Genomic DNA, 14,562 nt, shown 5'->3' on the forward strand with positions numbered 1-14,562 from the left:
CTTTATGTAAGATGAGAAACAGTACACTCATTGTAAGTACATGAGATTACAAAAGAACGTCTGATTCCATCTATTCTACTATTCATACAACTGAATCAAGCCCAGAGAAAGAAAGCCAGTATGAAAAATCATTTTTTAGGAATGTGTCAATATAGAAAAGAAAAAAAAGATAAAAGCATGTGGAGATAATCACTAGATTGTAAATAAAAACATTTTATCTTCCCATGAGTTTGATTCAAACTAGAAAGAATGGCTTTTACAACACAAAAAATTTTTCTGATTTCCTGTGAGTCAGACCCAAAATGTATATGCCATGTAATGGACAATAATCAGCATCAATAAAAAATTCTTTAAAAAGGTGTAAATTATACACAGAGGTATGCTTCAATGAAAGTCTGAATTAAAACAGTATCTGTATGGTCTTACTAATACCGCCTCCCAGAAAACCCACCAAAACACCAAAATTCACTCACACAAGGAAACAGGTGGTGACAGCTGTGGTATTAATATACATTGGTCAGTTCCCTCTTTCAATAGCACTTCGGGATCTGTTAACTTGAATGGTTCTCAAGGGCATTAAAATTTTACTTGTTTTATGAAAATTAACATGTGAGTAGGCAATAAAGACCCAATTTAGTATCCCTGTTAAGCAACATGTGCTACCTAACTACATTAATTAGGCACTAAATAACCCTTTTTGTAAAGGGTGATTATGAATAGTATAACTGAAGAAAACCTGGATGGGAGCTCTCATCTTACTACGCATGGCATAATTCAACTATTATGAGAGACGGAGCAGCATGAAAAAAAGCCTTCTTAAGTTCCAGTGCTTGAGAACTACTTCCTGGAAGTAGCCCTGGAAGTGTTCAAGGCCAGGTTGGATGAGGCTTTGGGCAACCCGCTGTAGTGGAGGGTTTCCCTGCCCATGGCAAGGGGGGCTGGAACTAGATGATGTTTGAGGTCCCTTTCAACCCTGGCCATTCTATGATTCTATGATTCTATAATAACATCTATGACCAGCAATCATTAAATTGCTGAGTTTTATACTTAGCTCTACTGTATCTGAACTTGCTCTGGAAAAAAATTACCTATTCTACCAAAATATAAGAATTAGGCTGTCTGAGAAACCAATTTCCTTTGTTTTCTGAATTTCAAAAATATTTTAAAAATATTAAAAACTTTAAAAACCTTTTAAAAATATACTGTTCATGAAGAATTGTGACAAAATGCACTCGCTCTTTAGCGATGCTTTATGAGACAACAGCTCATTCATAATAGCAAATATTGGTAAGTTAATCACCTTCTTGAAGGCAAAGACTGGTTTGACTGGTACTGAAGCAGCTGTGCAAATACTCATACAGGTGACCTTACTCTAGATACCTTATAACTGCTTAGATTTTGCTATAATGAGCCTTAAAAAGTGAAAGCACTGTAAAATAGTAGATGTCATTCTGTTTTCTACTGAAGTATCTAAATGGCTATTGTGTGTTCTGATGCAAATATCTAGATTAAAGGGCCTTTATTTGTACCACAATTTAGTTTTTTAAAATACATTTTGATAGTTCGAAAATAACCACATTTACATCGCATAACATAGGAAAATTCCGAATTAAGCTTGTGCAGACAACATGGTGTTTATATGATTTTAAAAACAACTCAAACACTTTGTTACATTATAAATATTTTAGCAAAATATATTTACTTCACATTTAGAGTATATGCTACTTACAGCAAAGTTGCTCTGTGCTGCATAATGTAGGGGTGTTGCACCTTGACTATCAGATGGGATAGTTCCAAATTTATTTCTTTCTAGTAAGAGATGGACAATCTGCGCATGACCTGAGACAAACAATAAATAAAACCAGATAAGTATTGAATCCTGAAGTTAAACACTTTCCTATTAAAAAAAAAAAGACATAAGAAAATTAACAGACTTCAATAAATAATAGCATGCTTGTGTTGTAGCCATTATAGTCTAAACATAAGAGAGAAACATAAGACTTGATGTTTGAACTATTAAAATGGCATGCACCTTCTTCCCAACAGTGTTCCACTCTGTATCCCTATTTTTGGGGGGCATCTGGAAATCAGGATGACCTATGAATAGGAATATGTGGAAAAATTTTCTATTTCTGTTAAAAGAAATCACTAGAGCATTTCCCTAAACAAAGAAATCAGCAGTAGCTAGTCAGATAACTGTGATATTAATATTGCAATGAATGAGTTGAATATTTCCAGAAAAAGCTTCTGATAATTCAGCTGAGATTCTGTTTTTGAGTGAGAGATCAGTCAGAAGTAGTAAATTGAGCATAGACTGATGATGATGAGCATTTGTTAATCTATATTAAAAGGCAGGATATACCAGCATTGACAATTTCATCCTACATCACATTGTTTTACAGGAATTAAGGGTAAATTCTTTACTTGGGTTTTATTCAACCAAAATTTAACTGAAGATGTATAGCAGAATCTGGAGGCTAGTCTACTGCCAGCTGCCTTAACTGTACTGAACAACAAAATGACACACATAACTCCTTCCATCCAAACAGATTAGGATGTTTTTAGATTAAAATCACAACATCTGGGGGGGATGGGTAAGCTTTATATCCACTTCACAGACAGGAAAACGAAGACACAATATAGTATATTGCCACTAAAGTCAGCTCATCCCTTCATATGCTTTCTTTTGTAGACATATACAGCTCACAGAATATCCCAATGATTTGGTATTTTAAGAGATACTATAAGGCATAAATCACATAAAAATACTCTGGTTTTACAGGAGAAAGCTCCCAGTATCTTGTGTGTGTGTGGAAAACAATCAATTTTGCAGCTTGCTACTTTCGCACAGTTGACTTGAATTACTTTAGAATAAATGAAAAAAGTAGGTAAATCTTTCTACTAGCAGTAGACTCTTTTAATGAAAACACCAACAATTACAGAATGAAGCTGTGTAACAGTTGTTGTCTGTAACTTTTAAAAAACTAAGACATGGAGGACTAAGCAAGCTTTCTTTTGTGGAATGGCACTTTCAGACTTTATATGTATAGAAGTATCAGAAACAAGCGAAAATGGTCAACTTGGGTCAAAAAGGATCAACAACTATGTGGGGATTATTTTTTTTAAGGGCTTTAGGGTGTACAAGAAGGCTCCTCTTTCCTTTCAGCCATTAAGACAAGCCTGGACCCAGAGCATCGCAACATTTTGTCCCTCCCTCCCTAACAGAAAAACACTAAGGAGAAGAGATGTGATGCTGCTATGCTCTTCCCATCGCAAGACAAATTGAAGAAGTGAATTGAGGTGCAATGGAAGAAGTTGGTTCTGAGTGCAATCCTAGCAGGAAAACATAGGAGCACTGAGCCTGGAAAAAACGTTGCCTGAGCTTTCAGGATACGCAACTAGAAAAAGGGTAACTGAACTCCGTAATCAGGACAGGAGGTCTACCTAAATTATCTTCAAGAGAATGCTTGAGGGAGTTTGCATTGAGTGCAACAGTAAATATATCGGTGCGAAGACAGATCTCACTTGGACATTAATGTAAAAATTAAACTCAATTCTTGAGGTCAAGAACTGTCATTTCTGTAGTACTTTTTTTTTTTTAGAAGAGATGTAGCTTGGCTGAAAGTTTTATTGACACAAAAGGAAAGTTAACAGAAGCAACAATGCCCTAAGATGCAGTCACATGCAACCCATCATGTTTAACAGAGTATTTGTGGCTGTAGCCATGCACTACTTAAAACCTCTTTCTGTTAACCCATCTGGTAACATTTTAGACTCTCTGAGATCTATATACAGCATCCAGTATCTAACTTAAGAACAGAACCCTAAAAATTAATCATGACCTACCAGTCAGAAGTTCCCCATGGGCATATGCCACCTAGAGAGCTCATCAAGTCCACAAAGGACTCTGGAGGTCTTGGCACATCTTCCCCTTTATTCTATATTGATTAGACAATCCATTTTTCCAACAGACAAAACTTCTCTCTTAAATACAATCAATTTCAAAACACGATAAATTTTGTTTCTTGGACAGAGCCAAGTGATAATGACTATTTCTTTGGGAGATCGGTCCTATTACACTTAAAATGTTTCACAATCTCTCTGTAAAAATTCAATATCCTTATCTGAATGCAAATGCAAATCTGAGAACACTTTTTTTAATAAACATAATCAAACTACATGTATATTGTCACTGGAGTAGGAGTAACTTGCTCCAGTGAGCAATCTGATTCTTTTATTGGCATTCTTTGTCTGCAGTGTCCCAAAGGGTCATCGGGATGAAGCCTGTTAAAAGGGGAAGGAGAGTGTTCGAAGATTCTTTTTTTTTTTATCTGGTATATGGTGTTTATTTTACCTCCTGCACAAGGAGAATAGAAAATAAGAGGTCAATTTTCTAAAACATATTATTTTTGTGCCTGTCATTCTATAAGTTGCATTTTTCTGTATTTAGACTATTTATATTTAACCAGGTTTTCAGCTGTTTTGCAAAGATCTGGTTTTTTAATCTGAAAAACCAAACCCTGCAGAATTCACATATGCAAGGTTATAATTTACAGAGTGTCTGAGTCTCAGGGTAGCAATCTGAACAGAAAAAAACTTTATCTGAATAAAATCTCTTGTCAGATCTGATTAGATTGTCATAATGTGTCTGATGAAGAGCTTGCAACAGGAGTAGAAGTCATCTCAGATCTGCCATTTTCTTGTTGTTCACTCGTGCTGGCATTATCAGACTATCTGCGGTTTCTTTGTGGAAATCTTTTTAAGCCAGTTGTCTATTTCGTGAGGGGCAGTTTAGTAAAAACTAGATAATATAATCCATAAATCCACTTAAACGGGTACACATAAACCGCAATACATCATAATAAGCTGAAAGTGAACAAATGAGTCATGTTGCCACTGTCAACCCCTCCACACTGCGGAGCACTCGCTTCCCTCAGGCACCTCGTAAAACTCTATGTGACTGTCTTACATGTGGACCAAGTGAGGGTGCTAGCATCAATCCGTGTATTAAGTATTAGTCAAGTTTTCTTATTTTTTTCAGATTAAAAAAAAATAAGAAGTTCTGATATTTTCTTCATGCACCTCAACGGATTGTCTTGCATGCACGCTGGGGTGTGCACGTCCCACTTTGAACACCACTGCTCTAGAGTACCAGGGTTTTTTTTACCATGAACAAAGCTACATATGCAAGAACATCTCCATAAGCTCTAATTGTTCTTAAACCACGAGCATATATAGCCTGCTGAAGTTATGTGTTTTACAATGCTTTGGAGAATCTGAAGCTAAAAAAGCCAGTCTACACACAAACTTCTAATCCTGGTCTAGTAGAAACTACTATTATTCTAAGCAATTAGTTAGCATAATGCCAGGCAGGAATGAAATAAAAAACAGAAACAAAGATTAAACACCACAGTCAATTAATTATTAAATGACTTCAGCCTTGTCCAGTTTACCAAGTAAGGCTGCCCAGTGAAGGGGAGTTCGAAACAAGTTGTCATAAGATGTCACATTGCAGCCTTCGTAGGAGGTCAGGACATCAACAACTGCTACATTCCCATCAGCGACTGCAAAATGAAGGGGAGTTCGTCCTTCATAGTCTTGCCAGTTAAGTAGAGATTCTGTAGGTGCAGCTTCCTTTAAAAAAAAAAAAACAAAACAAAATTTAAAAAACATCTAAGTTGAAGAGAAAAACCTATATACTCTTTACAGATTTTTTTTTTTTTTTGAGTTTTATACTAAGGAGATAAAGTGTCCTTGTTCAGTAGAATATAGCTCTACAACCAGATACTTTTGTTGCAGGATAGGCTATTTTCAAATATTTCTTACAGAAATTTTTTTTTACTTACTTAATTATTCTACAAGGCCTGATTTTTGGCACGTACCCTGTAGTTTTACCAGTCTGTTGTGCAAGTGGCTCCTTACACAGATCTTTAAAATACTAACTCAGGCTCTTGTGAAAATAACTAGGATCTTTTTACTTGATTTTCTGAGTTGAACACAACATATATATCTTCACATATTTCTCCTAGGACACTTTCCTTTTGCATAAGTCGATCTTACGGCTTCCATTATAATACTTTTTTAGCATTTTAAACCCACATGACTATCAAAATATTTCTAAAGGAGATGTCAAGATCTCCAGCTGACACGATAGAAGTAAGTTAGAGACTACTCCTAACAAATGCATCTACTTGTAACGGGCTTAATTTTGAATTTAAAAAATCTTTTAAAGTATCATGATTAGTCATTTGATCATATAACATAGGCATTAAGAGATATATCTTGACTTTTCATCATCTTTTCTTAAAAAGCATGCTAAACTGCTTTCATATAAGGCCCCTAGCTATACAGTTTCATATTACAATAATTTCCTCTCTCAACAACTTTTTCTAGACAGATTTCTCTTCTTGACTTTCTTTCTCAGGCAAAAGAACAGAAGAGGTACAAATGAACATCATCTTAGTATTGCAGAGATCTCCAAATGGCAAATATCATAAAGGCCCATGAAATACAAACTTTAAACTTCACTTTCCTGAAAAAAAGCAGCATCTCTAAAGAAAACAATAAACAATAAAACAATAGAAACTCGAAATGCAGGACACTGAACATCTAGAGCAGAAGCAGAATGTCATAACAAATAAACTATAGGGAACAAGTCTACTATCTCCAACAGTTCAGAACAATTCACTGAAGTCACACGAACCCTGTGCAAAAGAAAAAAGGAATGTAGTCTTGAGATTTTTAGCTTCCAACATTAGAGTGGATTTTAACCCATGATAACTGAGAAAAATAATCCTCCTGAAAATACAGAGCCACACTGTCTTAATAATATACTTATGAAAGAGGAGGGAAAGATTGTGATCAGTGCAGCTTATTAGCAGTTAAAGCAAGTTCCTGATCCCCTTCTCACTAAACTAATTGCTATTTTTCCTATTGACTTCACTAGGTACACAAATAGGCCATAAAATTACTTACATTTGCATTATTTGAAATGCAGTAACTATTACATAGTAAACAAACATCTAACATTGAGAAGGATAAATCAAGGAACATGAAGACAGGAAATTCCAGAGTTACGGTTTCTGTCCAAATATTAATTGACCAAGGTTGTACATTCTATATGTTCAATTTACTAGATAAAAAAAAATAAACACATTTAGAGTTATACTTAAGCATATTTCCTGAGTGCAATCTGGCTAAGTTTATACTGTTGTACTAACCTCAACCCTGTAATGCCCTAATTCTTTGTTTCTTACTTTCTAACAGTGTCAACTTAAACCTCCTAATATTTGATTAATGTAAGTTTTCTAAAGTTAAACATTTACATATTTTGCATACTATATGTAAATGCTAATTAAGTTGCCTGTCTCGCATATTAAAAAACTTCATCAGTTTTAGATATCAGTAGTTAGCCATGTTTTGCTAGAGAAAAAAAATTAACAGGCTTGAAACATATTGTAGATACAGTAATGAACTACAGTAAGAGATAACCTATTAAAAACATTAAAAAATTATAAATGTGAATCTCTTAACTAAAAATACAATGAAAGTTAACATTTGTTACATACACAAACAACAATAATCAAGGCATAAATAACACTTCTTCTAATAAGCATTCAAAAGCATTTGTCTGAGCCCTTAGAGTGAAAAGTGATGTTTTATGTTCTTCCCTAGCTTTAATAATTCTCAAGAGAAAGCTAACTAATCATACGCCTACCTTCTGTCTATTCAAAGAGCTCAGCAGGGGGAATATAGAGCCCACTGCAAAAAATCAGCAGTGATCGCTGTAAGAATCACTTTTAAGAAGGACTAAAAACGAATGATGATATGCACAGAAGTTATTACTTCAATTCTAACTCCACCAGAGGAAAATCTGTTTGAACAAAATGGACAAACAAGGAAACAAATGCTTCTTTACTTTACTTATAATTTACTGATCTAATCTGGAAAGCTAATCTCCAAGCCTTCTAAGTGCACGACAACATATGAAAAAATGACTCCCAAAACTCCTCAAGCCACTGATGTTCCCCAGGACATACTCCCATAATCAAAAGTGTGACTTTACAAAATGGTAAAGACTCTTTTAATTACAAAGCCAATATTTATATTTTAGTCTAAAAGTACTCAAGTGTTTGAAAATTTTTGGCCACTCAAACTAAAATTTTCTAAGTCTCTTTCGGCCTACGTTCAGGAGTACAATTTCTTTGGATTTTAAGTGGTTTTGGTGTAAAACCAGCTATAATTAAACTGTCATACTATATTAATATTTTAAGCACAATACATGGAAGAAACAGAAGCTACCCATTTTTCTGCAGCTATTAGAACGGTGGAATTGTAGATAATAATGGAAAATGTTGTACAAATAAATGTCATGTCTCTTACCATGAAGAATAAATAAAGAGAAGAGATACAAAATAGACAGAGAGTACTAAGCAGTTGCTGCCATCATATTAATGGAACCTTATCCTGTTCTTTTCTCCTTAAATCTTCCCAACGTTTTTCATGTAACCAAGCACTGCTGAATCTGGAAAGGTGAAAAGGAAGTTGACCATGAAAGGACCTGCAGATTAGTGTTTCTCTCTACTTCACCTGTTTACTTTCTAAATACAAGTTCCATTTTTGCTGTATTTAATGGATTTCAATATTAGATATAACCAATTTGTGCATAGCTGTCACTCCTGTAAACCCAATCTACTTCTTCAGCATTCAGTTGAGCTCTTTTCATTATTGTTTATTTTGACAATCCCAATGGGCTAAGTACTGTACAAACATCAAACAGAAAGATGACCCTTAATTATATGAATTTATAAACAGGAGACTACAAATGGACACATCAAGATAGCAGAGCACAGAAAAACAAGACAGTATTTTTCAGTATCATAGACTGTGGTCTCAATAAAACCAGCAGTTTAACATCTGTCGACTTTTTGTAAAGCAGCACTGGAGAATTCTGAGTAGGACATTAGAGAAAAATAATTTTCTGGTGAATTCTTCCAGAGCATTAAAGATAACATGAGAGAAACAACAGCAGTGTTGCTTTTCACAACTTAGTCAGCAGGCAACAAAGGCTGCCAATGGAGATTGACCAGTGGTAGATATCAATATCTGACTGCCATCTGAGCAACGGCACATAGCTTACAGCTTACAGCACTCTATCATGAAAGCAAATACAAATGGTTTGTGTTGGATGTGATTAAAAATATGGAGAAGCAACAGTGACACAGAGTTGTAGGCCTTTTGCACCGCTATTGCTACAAGACAATATTCTCGTGAACTTAGAAATGCAATTATGTACGTGAAGATACAAGATGCAGGAATTTTAACTGTATGGGTACGTACATTAGAAACATCATGCAAAAAGAATGTGAAAAACTATAAAGTTAACCTGGATGTGAAGACCTAGAAAGGAATGAGAATCAAAGGTGCTGCTTGGACAATAGATCTGGAACTGGGTGATAGGGCAAAAAGTAGCTAAGAAAGAAGGGGAAGATTGTGAGCTCTGCTAGGTAGATATCTATCAAGAGAAGTAAGAAAATCACTTCAGTTTGGAGAGAAGACAAGACTTTACTACCTTACCACCAAAAAAAGGTATTTATACTCAACAACAGATTCAATCAACAGATTGATTACCTAGCAACAATGTTTGTATCATCAACTTTTACAGCGTATTCTGTAAGCAAAATTACTTCTTCATTTAAACTTGTTACTATCTTACTCCATCAATAAGCATATATAAGGAAAACTATTTAGAATATAAACAATTTAGTTGATGCACTAAAAAGCCTAGGTGGAGCCAAGAATACATTTTTTTAGCTGTCAGAGTTAAAACAAAAGAAAAAAAGAACGAAAAAGCCTGGACATGATCATGATTCTGTATTACTTAAAGAGAACCTTTGAGAACACCTTCATTAAGGAGACATGTATTTTTGACCTTTTGTAGTGCATCTGGCTGAGATGGAGTTAAATTTCCTCACAGCAGCAAATATGATGCTGGGCTTTGTATTTGTGATTAAAACTGTTGATAACATACCCATGTTTTGTCTATTCCTGAATAGTGCTTTCATACTAAACTGTTCTTATCTTCATCCACAAGTCTTCTTGCTTTCCTTGTATTTTCTCCCAGTCTCACAAGAGGGGACTGTGCGAGCGACTCTGCGTTGGCTGAGACCAACCCACCACAACTTTTAAAAATGTTTACATTGACTATCTAACTTATGAAAAAGTCTGTATTTGAATACAGCAACCCTTACATACTTTTCAGCAAATTTATTTCTCTAGTGTGGCAGAAAAGTAGATGGTATATACAAACTAAAACTTTGTGACAAAATTTTGTTTGTGACAAATTATTTCACAACCGAGTTCAAATTACAAGTACCTTGAATAAACAGAATACAGAAATAAAATCACATTAACACTGGAAACTTCTCAAAAACTATTTTTATAGTAAAAAAAAAAACAGTAACTAAGATTATGAATGCGATTTAGAGGAAAGCAAAGCAAATTTTCATATGCCACACAGAAGTTCTCAACTTGCAAGCTAATAGGGCAAACAGACACATAATGCATTGCAGTTAGCTTACAATCAATATGTGCCTAGTTCCGAAAGACCTTTGAAAAAGAAGGTCTGCATCTTTCCATCTTAGTGAAGTTCAGAGATTTCCACAGAATAAAAATCAAGGTAAAAATCAAGCTGAGCTTGATTCTACACTGTCAGTGTAGAAAATGAAACTGAAATACTGCAGAAAGAGAAAATACGTCACCAAGGAAAAGTTTTTAAATCTGTATACAAAAATATTTGGAAAGTCTCTCAATAAACTGATCGTAGGCTTACTGATAATTCATCAAATACCTCCCAGAATTCTGACTCCAAAGATCAAATTAAATTAGACTTTTCAGTACAGTTAACTAGAAATAAAATTTCAAATAATGAAGAAAAGACACACTACAAAGAAATCAGCGTGCAAGATGCAACTGAGATGAGTAATATGACTGGCCATTTTATCTAGGTGAACTCACAACCCCTTTCTTCCTTCCTTACCCTGAACTGAAGTTACACACATCAAACTAATTCAAAGAATATACATAGTCCATGAGTTAGAGCAAAGAAGAGGAATCATAGAGTCATAGAATGGCCAGGGTTGGAAGGGACCTCAAAGATCATCTAGTTCCAACCCCCCTGTCATGGGCAGGGAAACCCTCCACTACACCAGGTTGCCCAAAGCCTCATCCAACCTGGCCTTGAACACTTTGAAAGAAACCCCTTTCAAGAGAGCAAAAATATTTAGAGATGATTTCTTACAAAATTCTGGATATTAGGAAAAGCAAATTATTTCATTCTCAAAGAGTCAGTGGACTAAAATGAAAAATTTCCACAGAATAAAAAATATTTCTATCAGATTAAAGTAATAAATCCAGGAAGTGTTATACCTATATAATGGACTTTCTTACCAGAATACATTTCACTGTGTGAATTGCACTGGGGTCCTTGTTGTTAGCTGCCCAGTGAAGTGGGATTTTTCCTTCAATATCAGGGATTCCAATATTTGAATCATGTTTTATGAGAAGTTTCACATGCTCCGGGTTATTGTAGTAGGCACTCCAATGCAACGCAGTTTGCTGGAACACAATATTCACAAGTTTTACAAACATGTTAAAAAATGAATGTAAAATGAAAATTAAAGTTGGTTAGAACCTGAAATATTCATTATATTTTCACAGAAAGAAAGGGATCACCTAGTCCAACTCCTCTGCTCAAAACAGAGTCAACTAGAACAAGTTGATCAGGACACTGCCCAGTCACATTTTTAGTTATCTCCACAGATAGAGACTCCACAGTCTCTCTGGACAACCTGTTCCAGTGTTTGACCTCCTTCACAGTAAAAAACTATTTCACTGAATACTGACACTGGACTTGGATCCATTTCGAGCAAAAGTTTTGACTTTGTGTGCTGTCCTTGATCACTTCAAATTCTGAGGTTGAATCTAATGCTCACTGACACATGGCAGTCCAAATAAGACATCAAAAGGCAATCCATGCTCCTATTGCTAATTCCTGCCTGCCAGTGGCTTTTTACAGGCATTATCGATGTTCATAATTACATAAACAAACCAATGTGTGGGTTTTTTAAACAGCAAAATGTTGGTATATTAACAAATATTTTATTTATCAGACACATCTCTCCCAACTACCAAGTAGCAGATATAGGTTGTAAGATACAGAATGAATTTTATTTCCCATCTCTCTTCCCCCCCCTCACTCCTGCAAAACGGCTTTTTGATTTGAAAACTGAGAGAAATAACTGCTGTGGGACATTTGTGTATAAGCCTGTGATACTCTGTATTAACATCCTTGAACAGTGAGATAGAATGTATGAGTTGACTATCATATCCTTAACAGCTCTGTAAAGGAGGAAGGCAAAAAGGAGTCTATTTTTTGTATTTGATGCTTTAAGCTGTCAGTTTAGTACTGTGGTAACATAATATGACAGCACAACCTTTTTGTCTACTTGGTAGTTCACTGAAAAAGAGCTCATTCTAAGACATAACTGGGGGGGCTGCAAGGAAAGGTCTGATAACTGACACCCCATACAATGACATATAGTCTAGCACCATAAAGCACATTCAAACCATCACAGCCTGTCAGGATTTGAATTGAAAACACTTCTAGCAGTAGAAATTTGTAATAAGTTAACAAACGTTATTTCTTAAGTGCAGATGACCAGTATCCCCAGAAACTGATAGCTGCATTGAAAGCAAAACCTTTTGATTACCAAGAGGCCAATGGAGCCTCAGATTACTGGCTTCTCTCATCTACAACTGGATTTTCAGTCAGTTGCCTACATGGAAGTAGATGTAAAAGACACTTGTTCTCTCTCACGTTCAGGAATTACATTTGACAATCTTGATGCACACAGTTGTGGTAAGGGAAACAAATAAGTTACGTGCCTAATAGGGTCAAACATGCTGGACTCTGTCCCTAAGATCGGCTTTCATCGACCTGAATTCCATCTTTGCTACTGTGGCTACTCATGACACAAAGTGGACTAAAAGTGCTCTACATTTTGTGGGAAATCTGGCAATGCTTTCATACTGTCTTGGAAATCTGCTAAACAACAGGCAAGGTTCCTAAAAGGTTTTGGCCAGTTTCCATATACCTTTGTTAATTAATTAACATGGTCAGGAAGTCAGCATGACCTCTCCAGAACGACTGCTGTAACTATAGCCAGGGTTTCCATGATACATGTTACAATATCCTGGAAGGCAAACAGCTGATTAGTAGGGCACAGGCTGGTTCAACTCCATTGTCCAGAGGGCACAAAAGATTTACTTGTTAGAAACAGGACTTGCAGCTGTCTTATCCTGCTTCCTAGATGATAAAATCAGGTAAGAATTTCAGAGTTTAAGCAGTTACACCACTAGAAAGTCCAGTCCCCTTCTCTTACTATGTTCTTTTGTGGTAGAATGAAAACCCACTACACGACATAAGGAATGATGTTTTCCACTAAGACCAGCCTTACCAAGCTGGTACATTGGTTATCAGCTGATCCAAATACACTTGGTTAGGGCACTCACATTGGAATCAGTGGTAGATTAGTGCCTGGTGGGGAGAGCTTTTGCACCAGTTCCAAGATAACTCAGAAATTCTAAGACAGACCTTCCTGCTCAATGCTTAAAAAACCTCCATCATGAGCAACAGTTCCAGTTGTACTGAATAACATGTCTACCTTGCCAATGGCAGTTACGTAATTGCTTTTTGGTCTTCCTTTTCCTATCTACATTCACAGTGTCTCACTTTTTGTTACTATATCCTTGCAGAAAAAATTTGTTCAAAAATATATGCAGAAACACAAGAAACTCTTTACCTAGAATGTCTGTCAGGAACGTGTGAAAGTCCTATGCCTCCTCATACCCTACTATTAATGCTAATGGAGGCAACCATTTCACATCAGTTTTAAATCAAGCATTGCTAAGCACTCAAACTTAAGGACCACACTAATCTGAGCTCCTCAAAAAAACAGTTACTATACGCAAATAACTATTCCTTCTTTTCAAACGGGTTAGTGTGCTATTGCTGTGGTCTGGCAGTACCCCTCTGTAATAACAGTAAATCAGTTGTTTTAAGAACTGTACCACTTTCCTTCTAAGATCCATCATCTCTTCTGGCTGGTCATTATAATGATAGCCCTTTTTAACAAACATCAGTAGATTATTTCCTGAGGCTCTTAGAAGTCAGTGTGCTTATGAAGCAGGTTGGAAATTTTATTGATGTGGCAGAGCATGCCTTGACTTTGCAAATGGACATAACACAACTCATGACAATAAATGCACTATATGATATACCTGGAAAGTCGCCTGAAGATTTCCTGGCCTTTGAAGCAACTGTTGCCACTACAGACACAGAAAATTGGTCTGAGGGACTTTATTCTAAGAAGGTAGTAATGTAAAGCTCCGAAGAATACATTTTCTCCCTTCCTTTATTTCTTTCTGCAGCTTCACAAACAAATGTCAAAGTGACTAACTGGTGCTCTGCTTCAAATAAAAGTCTCATGCCAGAACATCATT

At 35.7% G+C, this 14,562-nt stretch overlaps 1 protein-coding gene across 2 annotated transcripts in view; it reads right to left on the bottom strand.

The window, feature by feature from the left end:
* Positions 1–14,562, bottom strand: part of INVS (inversin) — a 106,290-nt gene that overhangs the window by 42,111 nt on the left and 49,617 nt on the right. For both annotated transcript variants that reach the window (XM_086609157.1, XM_086609156.1), the window contains exons 5-7: positions 11,449–11,616; positions 5,454–5,634; positions 1,730–1,839 (exon numbers count right to left, since the gene is read on the bottom strand). In XM_086609157.1, coding sequence (XP_086465283.1) covers positions 1,730–1,839; positions 5,454–5,634; positions 11,449–11,616 — 459 coding nt within the window. The remainder of the gene's footprint in view (positions 1–1,729; positions 1,840–5,453; positions 5,635–11,448; positions 11,617–14,562) is intronic.

This window comes from Tauraco erythrolophus, chromosome 3, assembly GCF_009769465.1.
Source record: "Tauraco erythrolophus isolate bTauEry1 chromosome 3, bTauEry1.pri, whole genome shotgun sequence".
Lineage (NCBI taxonomy): Eukaryota > Metazoa > Chordata > Aves > Musophagiformes > Musophagidae > Tauraco > Tauraco erythrolophus.